This window comes from Natrix helvetica (assembly GCF_964273705.1).
Source record: "Natrix helvetica genome assembly, chromosome: 1".
Classification (NCBI taxonomy): Eukaryota; Metazoa; Chordata; class Lepidosauria; order Squamata; family Natricidae; genus Natrix; species Natrix helvetica.
In genome coordinates, this window is record NC_138548.1 from 260,686,466 (window position 1) to 260,702,157 (window position 15,692).

General features: G+C 37.9%; 1 protein-coding gene across 1 annotated transcript in view; it reads right to left on the reverse strand.

Moving 5' to 3' along the window:
- Positions 1–47: 47 nt before the first annotated feature.
- The window catches only part of TNPO2 (transportin 2), a 30,754-nt gene continuing 15,109 nt past the window's right edge, over positions 48–15,692 (reverse strand). The window contains exons 11-25 of the mRNA XM_081943429.1: positions 15,174–15,342; positions 14,562–14,714; positions 14,187–14,412; positions 13,091–13,262; positions 10,672–10,758; positions 10,271–10,378; positions 9,596–9,754; positions 9,289–9,376; positions 8,132–8,230; positions 6,744–6,839; positions 5,520–5,595; positions 4,109–4,208; positions 3,432–3,506; positions 3,014–3,144; positions 48–2,568 (exon numbers count right to left, since the gene is read on the reverse strand). Of these exons, the coding sequence (XP_081799555.1) occupies positions 3,037–3,144; positions 3,432–3,506; positions 4,109–4,208; positions 5,520–5,595; positions 6,744–6,839; positions 8,132–8,230; positions 9,289–9,376; positions 9,596–9,754; positions 10,271–10,378; positions 10,672–10,758; positions 13,091–13,262; positions 14,187–14,412; positions 14,562–14,714; positions 15,174–15,342 (1,716 nt within the window). The 3' untranslated portion in view covers positions 48–2,568; positions 3,014–3,036. The remainder of the gene's footprint in view (positions 2,569–3,013; positions 3,145–3,431; positions 3,507–4,108; positions 4,209–5,519; positions 5,596–6,743; positions 6,840–8,131; positions 8,231–9,288; positions 9,377–9,595; positions 9,755–10,270; positions 10,379–10,671; positions 10,759–13,090; positions 13,263–14,186; positions 14,413–14,561; positions 14,715–15,173; positions 15,343–15,692) is intronic.

Genomic DNA, 15,692 nt, shown 5'->3' on the forward strand with positions numbered 1-15,692 from the left:
GAAAAACATTCAAGTTAAGACAAAATAAGTGTCAGAAACAAGGAAGCTGGAGTCACAGGAATTGTTTTTTAGTTGACAAAAAATTATACATAAAAATGAGAAAAATCTCATTTGAGCAAGGTGCAAGCAGCTGCTTCAACACTAGGTACACTGCAGTTCCACCATTGGAAACATTACGGCACATTTACAAATATACAAATCCAGGATTAACAAACAGGAGGCAATACTAGAAGCACTTGTACAAAAGACAAATTCCATTTCATGAGGCAGTCAGGCCAAGTAGCTTAAACTTCACTGGATGGTAGAGTTCACAGCCTTCTTTTCATATTCCTGGAAACTTGGTTTCAAAGCACAAGCCAGGATTCCACCTCCACATATGCTTATTTCTTTCCCATGCATTTAAAAACCAATAGAATCTCTGCTCCCCCTCCCCCCAGGACAAGGAGAATACAGCACAAGGAGGAACACTTGTAATAAAACAATTAAAATGCAAAGAACTAGCCGATTGCTTTCAGAGACCTGCTCAAGTTTGATGCTATTAAAAAGATGTATTCAGGAAGTTTGCTATCTGCAATTTTATTATTGTTTCGTTGACCTTTTTTGAGGAGATGCAGAGATGCAAGGGCATGCCCCACCTCCTAACAATCAGATCCAAAAATGAGAATAGCAGCTTTCACCTAGGTATGTGCCATCTCCAAAATGAAATGATTTTCTGGCACAAAGGCCTTAATGGTAATGCCCCAGCAAGTTCTATGTCATATTCCAAGAACTGCAAGCATTATTAACATATGAAACAGAGGCCAGAGATAAAAAGAAAAAATGTAAATAGGTGTATCAGTGAAGCTTAAGTTACTGGGCAATCTCACAAATACACTTTTAAAAATCCATACACAGTACTGAGAGTGTCACCATCAGTTACTGTCAGAAAGTATAACTTTAACCCCTGAAAGAGATGCCCTTTTTGTCACATAAATCTTCTTTAACATCTAAGTAGTCTCACCACTTTTGTTTACCACCCTCAGAAGCAATGCAGGATACAAGGCACAGTTCAACCTAGTTGTCTGGCTATTAATCCTGATGGTGCCGAAGTTCCATTGGGATCTGCTAAGAAGCTGGAGATGTGGCTCAGCTCACTTGTTCCTTGTTACCAAGCTGTCTGTAGGCAAGCACTGCTTTGCACAAATCTTGTCCTTGTTTATTCTGCAGAATGTTCCTTTTGAGTATTACCTCTCCTCAAGCTTTCCTCATTTTTCCAAAAAGTGTGTTTCATTAAGTGAAGCAGTATTCCCTTTCCCCCACATCCTAGCTGCCTTTGGGAAAATGGGCTTCTACTTCAACATGTTCATTTCTTATTAAAAAATCTATGGCTTTAACTATGTTAAAAGCATTCAGTAATCCCCCATTGTCAGAGAATAATGTAATTGGATCTGATAAGAATTTCTTAAGACAGCAACTCCATTAAGTATGCAGCAAAAGCTACAAGCTTTCACTGATCATGGAGGGTTCCCTATTTAATCATTCTTGTGTACTTTGTTATGTTTACTATTTCTTTTGTAAGCCAGAATGGTGAATACCATCATGTAAAATACCACTCTGATCAAGAGTGCAGGACGTATGCCATGAGCCATTTAAAAATGCATTGTTTTCTGCCCATGTTTGTCCTGTGTAATCATTCCCAGGTGAAATTCAGTTTCCCTCCTTGCTCCTTCCTGCCTCCTGCAACTGAAGCAATGTAATAGCAGTGTCACAAAGTAACAGCTGAACAACAGGGTAAAAGACTCATTACACTGTGGCATCTTAAAAAAAATGAAGACATGCTTCTCCAACAGTATTTCTTATGAAAAAGACTGCTCCCTAGATGGCTAGCAGGTCCCTGCAAGGTCATAGGCTGCCTTTGCACTGAGCATCACTTCTAGCACACAGTGCCACGGCAATTATTATAGCAAAAATATTTTGTGGGTTTCTTTAAGGTTCCTAGATGAAAATGCTTACACTTAGTCATTATGGGCTACTCACAGATTTGCTAATCTACTTCTTGGTCACCATGCAGTCTTGAAAAGGTGAAGAATAGCTGATCTCTTGAATCCCAGTGACTGGAAATATACAGTAGTATAACCCCCTTGGATTACTTTTTAACCCTTCCCTCTTCATCAGCTGGCTTTAAACCACTGTAGCTTTTAAATCCTTTTTAACATCTTAAACCTATCCTTTATTATTATTAGCTAGTTCTTTATGATGGCCCCTAGTTAGATCCCCTTCTCAAGAGTGTTGCAGTTTAAGTTTGCTCCATTTCTCAGCGCAGGGCCGAGTCCCACCCCACCCCATTCCATCTATGATGGCCTCTGAATAAAGAGGCCTTTCCTTCTGCCACTGAGATACCCTGGTTTTTGTTTCAATTGGTTATGGAGGCCCACCCTCCCCCCCAACTTTGTAAATTTCAGGAGATGGGGAGCGGTCATTTTATGTCCCACAATGCTCTTCCCGTCCTCCCTAACCCCCCATTAACAGGGATCTGCAACACTGGGTTATGGACGAGTTCCCAGTATCCCTCCCAGCGCACACAGGAACCTGAGGAAAGAAAAAGAGTATTGGAATTAAAAAGAAGTAGCTAATAACACACATTGAATTCACAAGACTGACCCATTTCCAAAACTCATTTTATCAAAGTTACCTAACGTTCATCATGCAGACTAATTAGTTAAATTAATACAGCCATAATCAGAAGTGGAAACTGGCCACAATTCAGGAGCAATAAAAATCAATACCACTGGTTATGGCGGACATTAAAGTCTTTTTGGTATATTTCCTAATCCCAATGCATAAAGTAAAACAAAAAGGCTGGATCTTCAAAATCAGGATGGATTAAAGATTAAAGCTGGACTATTCATCCCTTTCTTCTCAATTTCTCATCCTTGAGACAAGATTTCTTTGAAAAATGCTCCACCCCCTTTTAGTTACCCATTCTCTTTTCAATTGTGGGGATATAATCTCACTCAACATTCTTGGGACTCACCAAGTATGGTTTTGCTGCTTCGCCTAAACACCATAGAATGCAGCAAGCCTCTCTTTCAGAAGTGGAGGAAACTGCTCTGAGAACTGCTGCCAGTTATCTTCCCCAACTTGATCTTTGAAACCATGGAGAATCTGAAAAAAAAATCATTATCACACATTGGTGGAGAGGAAAAAGGCACACCATTACAGCCACACCTTTATCAGTACAACCCTATCTTTCACATAAAATTGCTAGCATTACCAGAACTACTAAAATCTACAGCCTCCAAAAAACTCGGAAAGAAAATTCAGAGATATAAGTTAGAAAACAACATGAGTATATAAACAAATAACATCAACTTACTAAAGTAAAGCAAATTCTAAAATAAAGAGTACTAAATATACTGCCAAATAAACCTCTTCCTATGATGATGACCTACCTTATAAAACATATCTCTCAGGTCATCCTTTGGACTCACCCATGAAGCAACAGCGTCACAAAAGAAAATAAAATCCTACAAAAATAAGAGAATTCTTCAGAAAACATTCACGACAGATTATAGCTCAAGACGACAAAATCAAATTTATCATTCTACAAAAGTATAGGGTATGAAATCAACAATCTAACCAGTATGGGGCTAAGAAACCTGGCAAACCTGCCTCAAGCTAAGAAAGATCTTGTGGAACTACTATATGTAATATACGATGTTTTTGACAAGTTTTCTACATATTAATAAGCATCTGAAAATACTATAGAAAGGGAACAGCCAACTCTAACATCAATTAATGAGCAATGAAGAATCATAACAAATGGAAAATTACACAGGACCGAGTAAATGTCTGATTATTATGAATTAGGCTGGCAAAATTCAAGGTAGTAGGATTAATCTTTTTAGAAAAACTAGAAAAACGTCTGTATTTGGAGTCTAGCAAAGGAAACCCATGTAAAATTTAAAAATTGTCTCCTCATATAAAAATCTATTTCATAATTGATTACTACTATGGCCTTAATTACTTTAACAGTATATTTACCAATAGACCAAGATCTACCTTCTTGTTCAGCCTGGGATAGCATATATAACAAGGCACAATAATTTAATCTTTAAAGTTTATTTACTTGTACAACTCCACCAGGGTTTACTCCAATCATCATACAGATGCCACGGAAAGCAGAGTCCTTCTCTTCATTATCACGAATGTTCCTCAAAGATGTACACCTATGAACAAGAATACATCTTCCATATATTAAGAAAGCAGGGAAGATCAAAAACAATGCATTTCCAAACTATACACTAAAATTGAGCCTATATGGAAGATCAACCTTGATATTTTTGGCAGATACAATTATCAGATTTATTAGAGTCACATAACAGTTTTCTTACACAGTTTCTGCCAAGTATACATTCTTCCATTAATATATTTACATATAAATATTCACAGCATCCTTATTTATACAGGACTTTAAACTCTGATCATTTTTTTTCATGTTTTATTTAATTTATACTGCTTTTCTTTTCCACAGAACAGTGTGGTATCTTGGTTTTAAACAATCAAAATTCACATATTTGTTATAATATTCATCACAACACTATTAACAATATACCGCATTTTTCGGAGTATAAGATGCACCATTTCCCCCCCAAAAAGAGGGTGAAAATCTGGGTTCATATCATACACTAAATACAGCATTTTTGGCCTACCGAAATCCTACCCCCTTTGCAAAAATGGACATGCAGAGGGTTTGGAGGCCGTGTAGAGGGTTTGGGAGTGCTCCTGGGGAGGGCAAAAACAGGCAAAAAATGGGCCCTTTTTTGTTCCTACCCCCTGCCCCAGCAGCACTCTAAAAGCCTCCCAAAGCCTCTGCATGCCCCTTTTTTTGGCAAAAAATGAGGCATGCAGAGGGTTTGGGAGGCCTGCAGAGTGCAAAAATGTTTTTTTTTTAAATTTACCTCTTCAAAATCATGGTGCGTTCGAAAAATACGGTAACCATATATCAATACAATTACAATAATGTAATTAAATTTGAACTCTGATCATTAGAGATCACAAGCAAAAAAATTAAATTCTATATACTGCTAATTTTAGGAACTTTCCTTTACATATCCGATTAAAAAAAAAACCTGTGACATTAAATATATTTCAACTGTAGATTTTAAAAATAATGCCAAATAATCTAGCCATTTAAAAACTGCCAGGTACCAGTCACGGAAAAGGAGGGCTAGCAAGATGAATGGCAAATGTTCTGCTGCATCAGACAAGAGATTCCATCAGACTGGAATTGCATATCTGCCTTGTGCAATTACAATGGCAAAGAATGTGTTAGCTATGTGATATTTTCCATATATAAAGTATTGTATGCAATGCTCAGAAAGGCTTTTTTTGCAGGAATACCACAACTGAGAGAAAGAAACAACTGAATGAAAATTCTAGAGGATCAAATACTTGACAATTTGAGACGTCTCCAATCTGATTTAACCCCTGAAAAGCAAGCCCCAAAGTCTGTTCTATGCCTCATCATAAACACTAACCAAGGTCTGATAAACTGCTGCAACATCGGTGCTACTTCCTGAGGACAGACATAGCCCAAGCGACCAATTGTGATGGCTAGAAAATACAAAGAAACAAATCTGTCACAAAAGCAAAGCAGTATCTTATCAATTTGTAGTAAGAAGATATGGGTGGACAGAATCAATGGAGGTATATGGTAGTATACCACTTTCGCTTTACTATATACTGAAGCACGTAATATAACGATGGTTCCACACAAGTACATCTTATCAAATTAGTTACCTGCCATTCATTGAAAAAAAAACCCTATTTGATAAATGCATACAGCTTTATAATTCCATTAAACCTTTAGCAAGTCATAAATTCTTTTAAATTATTGAAATTTTAATGAAGAAAACGGATATAGAAGTGCAAGGTTTAAACACATTTCCATCTGATAATTATGTGCTCCCTTTATAATTAAATCAATCATATTTTCAAAACACCTGCATGAAAACACAAAGCCTGTATTTGATTATGATTATGTGTCATCAAGTCATTTTGAAGTTCTTCTTACAGATTCCCTTCATGATGATCTATCCCTAACCTGTGCTTTCAATCTCCCAATGGTGCACTCATTACCATGTAACTGATTTTCATCCCCCTTGCTGCTAGTTGTCCTCTTCTTCTCCTTCCCTTCTACCTTTCTCAGCATTAGAGAGCTAGGTGTTCGCATAATGTGTCTGAAGTAGGATAATTTGAGTCTGGTTGAGTGAGAACTTTTGATTTGATTTGTTCAATGATCCACCAGTTTGTTTTACTGGCTGTGAGTAGTAGTTTCAGGAGTTTTCCCCCCACACCAATATCCATCTATAGAGGCATTATTTCCATTGTTTGAAGACAGCCATGAAATAATTAGAACAGAGATATTGATAAGTTGGTTCCCTGATTCATTTCAGTTTTCTAAGCCATATTATTTAATATTTTCTTTGTGTTTCAACATTGGCATTCTAGTCTCCAATCACAAGCAACACATCTTGCTTTTAAGTTCTTTTTCTTCCAATTGGATTTGATCATAAAGATTATCAACTTCATTTTCTTCTCAATTGGTGGTTAAAGCATAATCTTGAATGATAGTCATATTAAAGGATTATCCATGAAGTCTAATCAATATTAATAGATTTGTATTTCTGCGTTAGTAAGCAATCATAGCTATCACTAGAACAGAAAATGCATTTAATACAAGAATCAGAATGCCCACCCACCTGTGTTTTCCAGAAGAGTTTTAGGAGTATTTGGTCTGTTGATGATCTCCACAAGATTATTCAGTACCATCTGAACATATGGTTGCATTTCAGCCCCTGATAAAAAGAAATTAGTGAACTGAGTCATGCCTAACTGTAGAAATCTAGATTCCATATTTGAATGTCTTCCAATTCAACATCTTGCTGCTTCTTCATGCATGAAGCAACATTATTTTGATTCATTAATCAGAAAAGCTGGTATCAGTCTTAAGAACACCATATATTATTCAAATATACGAAAAGGGATCCTATTACAATTAGACGTGGGCCACAACTATAGATAAAGTAGAAATTGATGCTATTATTTATGTATTTATTTGATTTTGGCACCATCCAACTCTAGGCTGACTCACAATGTTAAATTCAAACAAATGAACATGGGGAATTTGGATGTACACCATCAAAAACCATGCAAGCACAGCTAGCGAGGGGTTCAATCTAAGCTAACCCAAGCATGGGAGAACACCCTGATATTTAAGGGCTTCCAGAATGCCATTAGGGTGGGAGCCACTCAGATCTCAGGGAGGGATGCCATTTCAGATGGCAGGCATCAAGACACAGAAAGGCATGCTTCCTGACAACTGGCACTGTTTATTAAGGGGACCCAGAGAATGCCCATTTTGTCAGTTTTTACTAAATGGGAAGAAACCATGGGAGAGAGATGGTTTCATAATTAATCAAGCCCTATGCCATTTAGGGCTTTTTAGGCCATCACCACCTCCTTGAATTGTACCTGGAGTACACTAGCAATCATCACAGCTCACGAAGAAGAAAAATTTCTGAGTGGTTTTCACAGGAAGGCCCTCCCAAACCAGGAAAGAATGCAACTGATACTCCAGATGGAGCTCTGCAAAGGCCTTTTCGGTTTCTTAAGTCCAAGAAGAGCTTCATTACTCTTGAATGGACAAATGCAATTCCATCCATGAATAAAGATGTACGGTTCCCATATCTAGATGGTTCCAACATCTACAGCCATTTGGTCTTTGTGGCATTGAATTTGCAATAGTTTCTTCCCACTGAGGCTCACAAAGTCTCCATGCATTGGGACAACACCTCAACAAATTATATTATCAAAATATCAAAATATATCACAGCCATCATTAACAACAGTTGCATCAATGGCTCAAGACTGTGAGAGTGAAAATGTCATTGGGGGAGTAACAGAATTAAACATCAAAAAGCACAACTTCAATAGCTTTCATGAAGAAATACATCACCTAAGCAACAAGAAGCCTATCTCACCCTAAAATGCCAAAGAGACATTGTTCTCATATAAAAACCAGAAAAGAATACAACTCCAAAGTAGTAGTCTATCCACCCATATTTGTGTGGGTACTTTTTACACTCACCCATTTGCATGCATATTTCTCCAATTGCCCAAGTAGCATTGTTGCACACAGAAATGAATTCTGGATTCAGGTTGGTCCCTAAGATAGGCATGAATTCAGCTAAAGAGAAAATACGTTTACTCAGCATTGATTATCAATACAATAAAGAACACTCAGACTGCAACTAACCATTATTAAAGGTTCTATACAGAAAGAATTGATAATCTCATCACTGTTTTAGATCTTCTAATCTTAGTTTAGTAAGGTAGCTCTGGATCTGGACTGGCAAAATTCAGATGTCTCATTGTCTTTTATTTTAAGAAAACCTAGCCTTAGTTCTAAAAGATCAGTACAGAATACTTACCTTTGAACTCCCACTGTATTCAACTACGTTAGAAGTAGCATTTATAATATTTGGATCACTGATTTTCTAGCGCTCATCTGGAAGCAGTAAATTTTAAATATAATTTTTGTAAAACTCCAATAAATGGAGTTGGTATAGAAGGCTCCATTTTAGCCTAAACAACAGCTGTCTTTAACATTTCGGTTTAAAGTCTCAAATGTGTAATAACTTCAGCATCATCTTTATCAAAGTTTTAGCCACTGATTTGGTACATCTCCCTCCTTCCTTCAGTATTACAGTACTTGTTAAAAGCTAATATGACTGAGTTTATCAAATCATCCCTTTCTTTAATCTGTTAATCTACTTCTATGTGTTAGCAACACAAAACCCAGAATAGAGATCAGTTGTGTATCTGCCATTTTTGAGTCCTCAGCCCACACAAAACCAGCTGGGACAGTTATCACTTTCTTTTTAATATTTTTTCTAGTTAAGAACTAGTTGTTAACATCCTGCATTCAATTGAACTTTCTTTTATCTAATGGGAGCTTCTTTTAAATGGAATAGAAAGGAAAATATCTGGAATCAGTACTTTTCAAAATGTCCCAACAACTATGAATTAGAACTGGCAAAGAAAATGCCACAGATCATCTTTTATCAGGAGCATAGGAACATAAATCAGATACAAGTCAATGTTAGCAATTAACATAATGTCCTTCTGACCTCTCCCACCAATGTACATTTCTTGCTTTTCTTACCTGGGATTTTGAAAAGCATCAATACTGAGACTGCTACCATCATAATAAATACTTGCAGACTTCAGGAAAAGGGTACTTACCTATGCATGGCTTGACATGCATAAAACAGGCTTTGGTAAGATCTCCCAGGAGTGCAAAGGAGCTTTGCCGAACCTCTGGCATAGTATCCTATAAGTAGGAGAAGTATGAGAAAAAAAGTTCTATTTATTATTTTAATTACAATATTTTGTTCATAGTAAAGTGAACAAAACTATAGAAGTACAAGATCTAATATGATGCATAAACCGAATGTGTGAATTTTAAGAAATATTCAAGCCTTGTGTTTTTTTTGAGCCCTGAAGAACTATTTCTGGGCTAATCAGCCAAACATGTAAAATGTTCACTCACTTGCATGCACTGGAACAGTAGAGTCATTATATTGCTACGGGCCACAAGCTGCTCAACATGACATCCAAGACCTTCAGCTAAACCACTTAGCAGATCAAGAGCAACTATCATGAAGTCTTTATCAGGTGCTTCATACTGATCAGGGTGTTGACTGTACATCTGTGTTGGGGGGAAAATAATTTATTGCAAAAAAAAAAAGTAATGTGATTAGACTTCTAGTTTTCTTGAGCAGATTGAAAAGAGTAATTCTGCTACTATAGGAGATAGACAGCTTGCAATCATATGCAGCTCCCAGGAGCCCTCCAAAAATTTCCACTGAATTGCAATTTTTGACATTGCAAATAAAAAATAATTATTCAGTGTATTTCAGTTAAATCTAAACGTACTCATATTTGAATTTTCACATTGTTCCACATTGTTCTACAGAATGTAGCCCACATCATCACGCTCTAAACCAAATATGGCTCTTGGATTGAAAAACTGTACACCCACTCACTAAAACAATAGACTGGCAAATTAAGATTCAGGCAACTAATGGATCAAATATTTTTTTTACGATGAATTAATCTGCTCTGTTACTTCTTATCCACTAGCAAGCCGTGATGACAAAACAGAAACATGTTTTGGGAATTTAGAACAAATTTCTCAGGTACTGCTGAGAAAATACTGCCATACCATTGCTTGAGCCAAGGTTTTCTGCACAAGTGTTACACAGCGCTGATAGACCGGTTCACAGTATGGTAGGAAGCCACTTTGCAGAGCGGTCGCTACAGATGACAAACACTGTAGAAGTGAATGGATAGTGCATGAAAGATCATGTTGCATGTACATTTCTGTACTTAAATACTGAGATCAGGAATTTGAGATCAAACATCAGAATAAATATCAGTTTTCTCTCCAGTTGCTAAAATGACACACTAAGGTGTAGCCCTACAGAGAGCAGGACCTACCGACAAAGGTAAGACATTTATCTTTAAACAGAGCATCAGATAGGTCAATTTTTCAGGCACAAGGACATTAATCAAATCATTTGATTAAAATCCATCCAAATAATTAGTATGTGATTGGCTACTTACTTCTAGGAGGGGGAAAAGATCCTTATCCTCATCCTTCAGCTCATTCCATTTCTGGATCAGTGGAGGCATTAACTTTTGGATATATTCCTGGGAAAAATAAGGCAACTTACAACCACATTTCAGTTGGAACCATTGCAAGCATCAGTCCAGAATCTTTAGAACTCCATTATTGATTCAAACAGTCTCAATTTTAATTTGTCATATATGTTTCTGGCATTGGGATTTCTGCTAGAACTCAAATTAATTGAATAATATTTACCAGATTTGCAAATGCTAACAACTGCATTGATAGGGGCATCTTTTAAAAACACAAGTAGCAGACGGAGAAAACAAGATCTGGACAAATTTCACTTCTTACTCATAAGATCTGACTTTTAAGATTTTGATTATAATAAGTAAATTAAGAGAAGTGATTAAGCAGCTGATCAGGAAGGAACTGAATGTTACCATTAATCTTTCATTATGTATAATTGAAGTAGGAACCTGTAGCACCTTGGTTGTTTCTAAAAACAGTAAGCCACACATATACCCATCATTATTGATGGCTGTTTTGAACTGCAGTTCAATAACATCTGGAAGGCCAGTTTCCTGATGCACTTGATACAGAGGCAGATCACCAGCTGTTCAATGCAGTCTACAGGTAGATCTGAACCTACGAGTCATTCAGCTACTTTTTGAAGTTGCAATGGTATGAAATGAATGATGGCTATGACTGGTCCTTGGAGTTCTGGCTATTCCCAGCACTTTCATGGTCATGATTGCAACCTGAGCACTTGGCAACCAGTTCACACTTACAACTAGTTGTGGCACATTGCAATCACGTGATCATCATTTTCAACCTTCCCTGCTTGCTTCCCCATAAAGTTAATTGGGAAGCTGGGAGGGAAGGTCATAGATCTCTGGAATAAGTCTCCCTGACCTGCAAACCCTTCCTCAGCCCTCTGTACTTGTGCCATGCTGGTATCACTTGTACATCTGCAGCAACCAGCACCTTGGCTTTTGTAAATAGCCATTGTAACCTCCCTGACATGCACCATTCAGGCACCAACTTGTGCACTCTCTCCAACTTGTGTTGCAACACCTGCACTCCTCCGCACCATCCAAACCACACTTCTTGCACATCTCTTTGTGCACCTTCACACACCCTCCTCAACCCACATTTCACCTCTTATGCATCCTCTCAAATCCTCATATAATTTCCCCATCCTGTGTCCCTCATGCACTGTCTTCCCAACCCTTTCTGCAATCTTGCGTACTCTCCCTGACACTCCTCCATACATCCTGGGTCCCTCCTTCACCACTTACCTGCCTGCCTGGGACTTGCCACTTCCTGTTAGCTTCTCTGTTGTGCTTGACTGTGGAAAGGTGGCAGGAAATTGCCTCACCTAATGACTAGGGGCTTCAGTTAAACACGCCAACTGAGAGTGCAGGGGTGCTATCCCTAAATGATGCAGTCGCATATTACAATCTCATCGCCTAACAATGGAAATTCCAGTCCCAACTGAAATCTGAGGGCTACCTGTTTTTCAGAATGGGCTAAAGGTAAACTTTGAATGATTTGCAATAGACAGTAATGATTTCCAACTTCTACATATTCCACAATGTTATTGGCAATAACATTGCTCTTTTCTTGCTCTAAACTCAACATAACTATAAAGATTCTAATTATTAGGGGGAATTTGTTTTCTATTTTTGTTTTGATGTGGAAGAACTCTGAAATTCATTCTATCCAGGGCCCCCAAAAGATTCTTCGATTCAAGGGGGAATTTGTTTTTCTAAATATTTCTCTCTGTTATCTCAGAAACTGCATAATCCTGGTCTATTCTACCTTAGAACCTGGACTATACCTTAAGATCCTTTAACTGAAGATGTAAAGACCAAGTGTGTGATTTTCTGCACACAGGTTAAGATCTCTTCCAGTGAGCTAACCCTTTCCATCAAGTTCTTCTAGTCACTAGGAAATCTCCTAGTGTCAAGAGCGTCAACAGTCATGAACTGAATACTTATCTGCTTTTCTTTTCCAGAAATCCCTTTGGTGGGACGTTAGCATTAAGGAAACAGGTTTGGTGGAAATCCAAGAACTGTAAAAGAGGCGCCCTACTATGGCTTACACTCTTTTGTTGGAGTCCGATTCCTACCTATACTATCTTCAAATGTTATTATGGAAGAACATTTAATTTAGGGATTTTGTTTTAAAGAAAACAGATATAAGTAGCAGATCCCTTTCCCCCTAATGTCATCCTATTGAGTAGAAAACCCAAAAGAATTCAAAATCTGGATTTGCCTATATTCAAAAATCCTGGCACTAATAACATTGTATTCAAGTGGGAAGAAATAGGGAGACAGTTGAACTAATCACAGTCATTGAATGCTAGCGGTTTCTGCTGACACTGCTGCCAATAGGAAAAAATGTACTAACCGGCTGGTTGAGATGGTGTCCAACAGAATCAGCCAGAGTGCCAATTGCATCATACAGGATCAGCAAATTCTTGTGCTGGTATTTTCCAAAAGCAAAAACCAAAGTATCCAGAATGAAACTGAGATATGGGACCAATTCTGTGCAAGCTTCTTCCTCAAGGGTGGCAAAAGCACTAAAAAAAGAGAAGACAATAAGAAGTGAATACAAACCCAAAGGATAACCAGGAAGCAGACAGATAGAAATGAAAAGTCAACCCAACACTTGTTTCAGTTTGGATAATAAAAATTAGTTTTTTCATGCTAGCCTAATTACTATTGTTGATCTGAAATATAAGGGCATTTCTCTGGATCAGACAGTACAAATACATGACTCATCATGTGTTAGAGCTCAATCATCGAATTCTTCATCATATCCAAAGAAAGCCACCAGGTAACAGTAGAAAGCCTTAAAAGGGGAGTAATTCTGAAGCAAAGACATGCTTCAGAATAGGGGTGGCCACCCCACACAAACCATAGATTCTGGATTCAGGCTGGCAATGTAATAATTATTGTTTTCCCAGTGTTTCTTTCTCAGGATTGTAATAGGTAGGCAAAATGAGGCTACGCTCTTCCAAGAACCCAATGTCAAACTGCTTACTTGCACAATGGCAAATAGAAGTCGTGATCTCAAACCAAACTGCCAGTAATTAAGGGTATTAGAATATGTAATACCGTATGCAGCATTTATGTTTCCCAAAAATCCATTCACGCTACAGATCCTAGTTTTATTCAAGGCTACAGATGGAAGCTCAAGGTTTCCAGATACGTTTCTTAAGCATTTCTAAGCTTTCTATCAAGCCTAGGAGATAACAATAATCAGCTGGGACTCTACAGACGTTTCTATATTTAAGCAGAGGGAACCATGGGACGTAAAGGATCATCAATGTTTTATTTGTATTTTAATTATTAGCCACTTTGATTACAAACTGAAAGAAACACAAGAAATAGATAATTAAGTAAATAAATAAGAAAGCATATTTGTGCCGATAAAGAAAAAAAATCTTAGTTCTCCAATGCTGTCCTTCACAGATAACCGACGCATTCCAGGAGCAGATTACCTGCAAGCAGCCTCCTGCACTCTTTTATTACTGTCAAGAATCCTTTTGAGCAACTCTGTCATCAGAGGCTTGAGATACATGTCTGGGGGTTGGCTTACAACCCAATGTGCATAGCGGCTGAGGGTCCAGCAGGCAATGGAACGCACCAGGGCCTTCTTGTCAGACAGACATTGGATCAAGTGGGGAATCAGCTCAGGAAGATAAGGAACCATGCCCTGCATGCAGCCTAGAAATGCAAAATATGTTTTTAGTACATGATCTAGACGTACTCAGGTAAGCTTATTAAAATTGTGAATTCCATGCTTTTTTAATGTGATCACTAACGTCCCTCAGTAGAAATAAATTCTAGTTTAAGTTAATAACTTCAAGATTCACCTTCAGCAATCGCCCCTAAGACAAGGATTCCAGACTCTTTGATGACCCACTCAGGATGGAAAAGCAGCCCCTTGAGTAGTGGGAGCAGATGCGGGAGGAGCTCATCTCGAAAGACATTGGCCAACACATCAAGGGCAGCAGCCGAACACTTCCCTGCAAAAGAAATGGGCCATGTGACGGAAATGACACGAATTCTGAAAGGAGAAAACCTTTTCACATCAATAAATACAAAGAGCTTCTGCGCTAAACCCTGCTAGAAACTCATTTATAACTTCAACAGTATATATTGGAAAATTAAGTATATGCTCTTCTCTCAAGTCCCTGCCAAGATGATGTAAAATTAGAGTTAAAAAAGAGGCAGCCACAAAGAAGAGTAACAACTGATTTCCAGTAAAATGTGTTTTCTACATCTAATTATCATCCAACTCCATATAACAGCAAAGTAGAAAACGCACTAACAGTTTCACCTATACAGGGCTCAAGTTAAAAAATGGTCATAGTATAGCACTCTCTCCATTTGACCCATGTGCACTATTTCCCAGAATCCACATCCCTGATATTTTACTCCTCTCGATCCCTAGAGCACTGTTTAATACTAATTCCTCTACGCACTCAGATTCCAGTCAGACAGGGTGTCATCGTCATCATCTTCATCCTCTCCATCTTCCTCATCCTGCAACCGCTCCTCTTCGTGCTGCAGAGTAACTGTGCGTGATTTATGAAAGCGAGGTTTGATATCTTGTTCACTATCTGGGATAGCTTCATCCTCCTCCACATCGCCCTGTAAGTGAGAGGAAAGAACCTATAGAATCCCATTTGATAGGGAATCTCTTTTGCTAGGAAAGCAAAACACTGTATAGCATCCCACTGGTCCTTCAATGAAAGACCTGACTTATTCTCTGAAACCCAATTACTCTCTGTATAGAATAGATTCAGATAAGAAATCAACAAAGACCATGGAACTCATACTTCAAAATGCTGACAAACATCTGATAGAATGAAGTGAACTACAAGTTCCTCAAGAGGCTTCAGACAATGCTGCTATGGATCAGACAGTACGAATATAACAACCCATCATTGCTGTCAGGTTGAAGGTCATGCATCATTTCCATAAATGCATTTGCTCAGCCT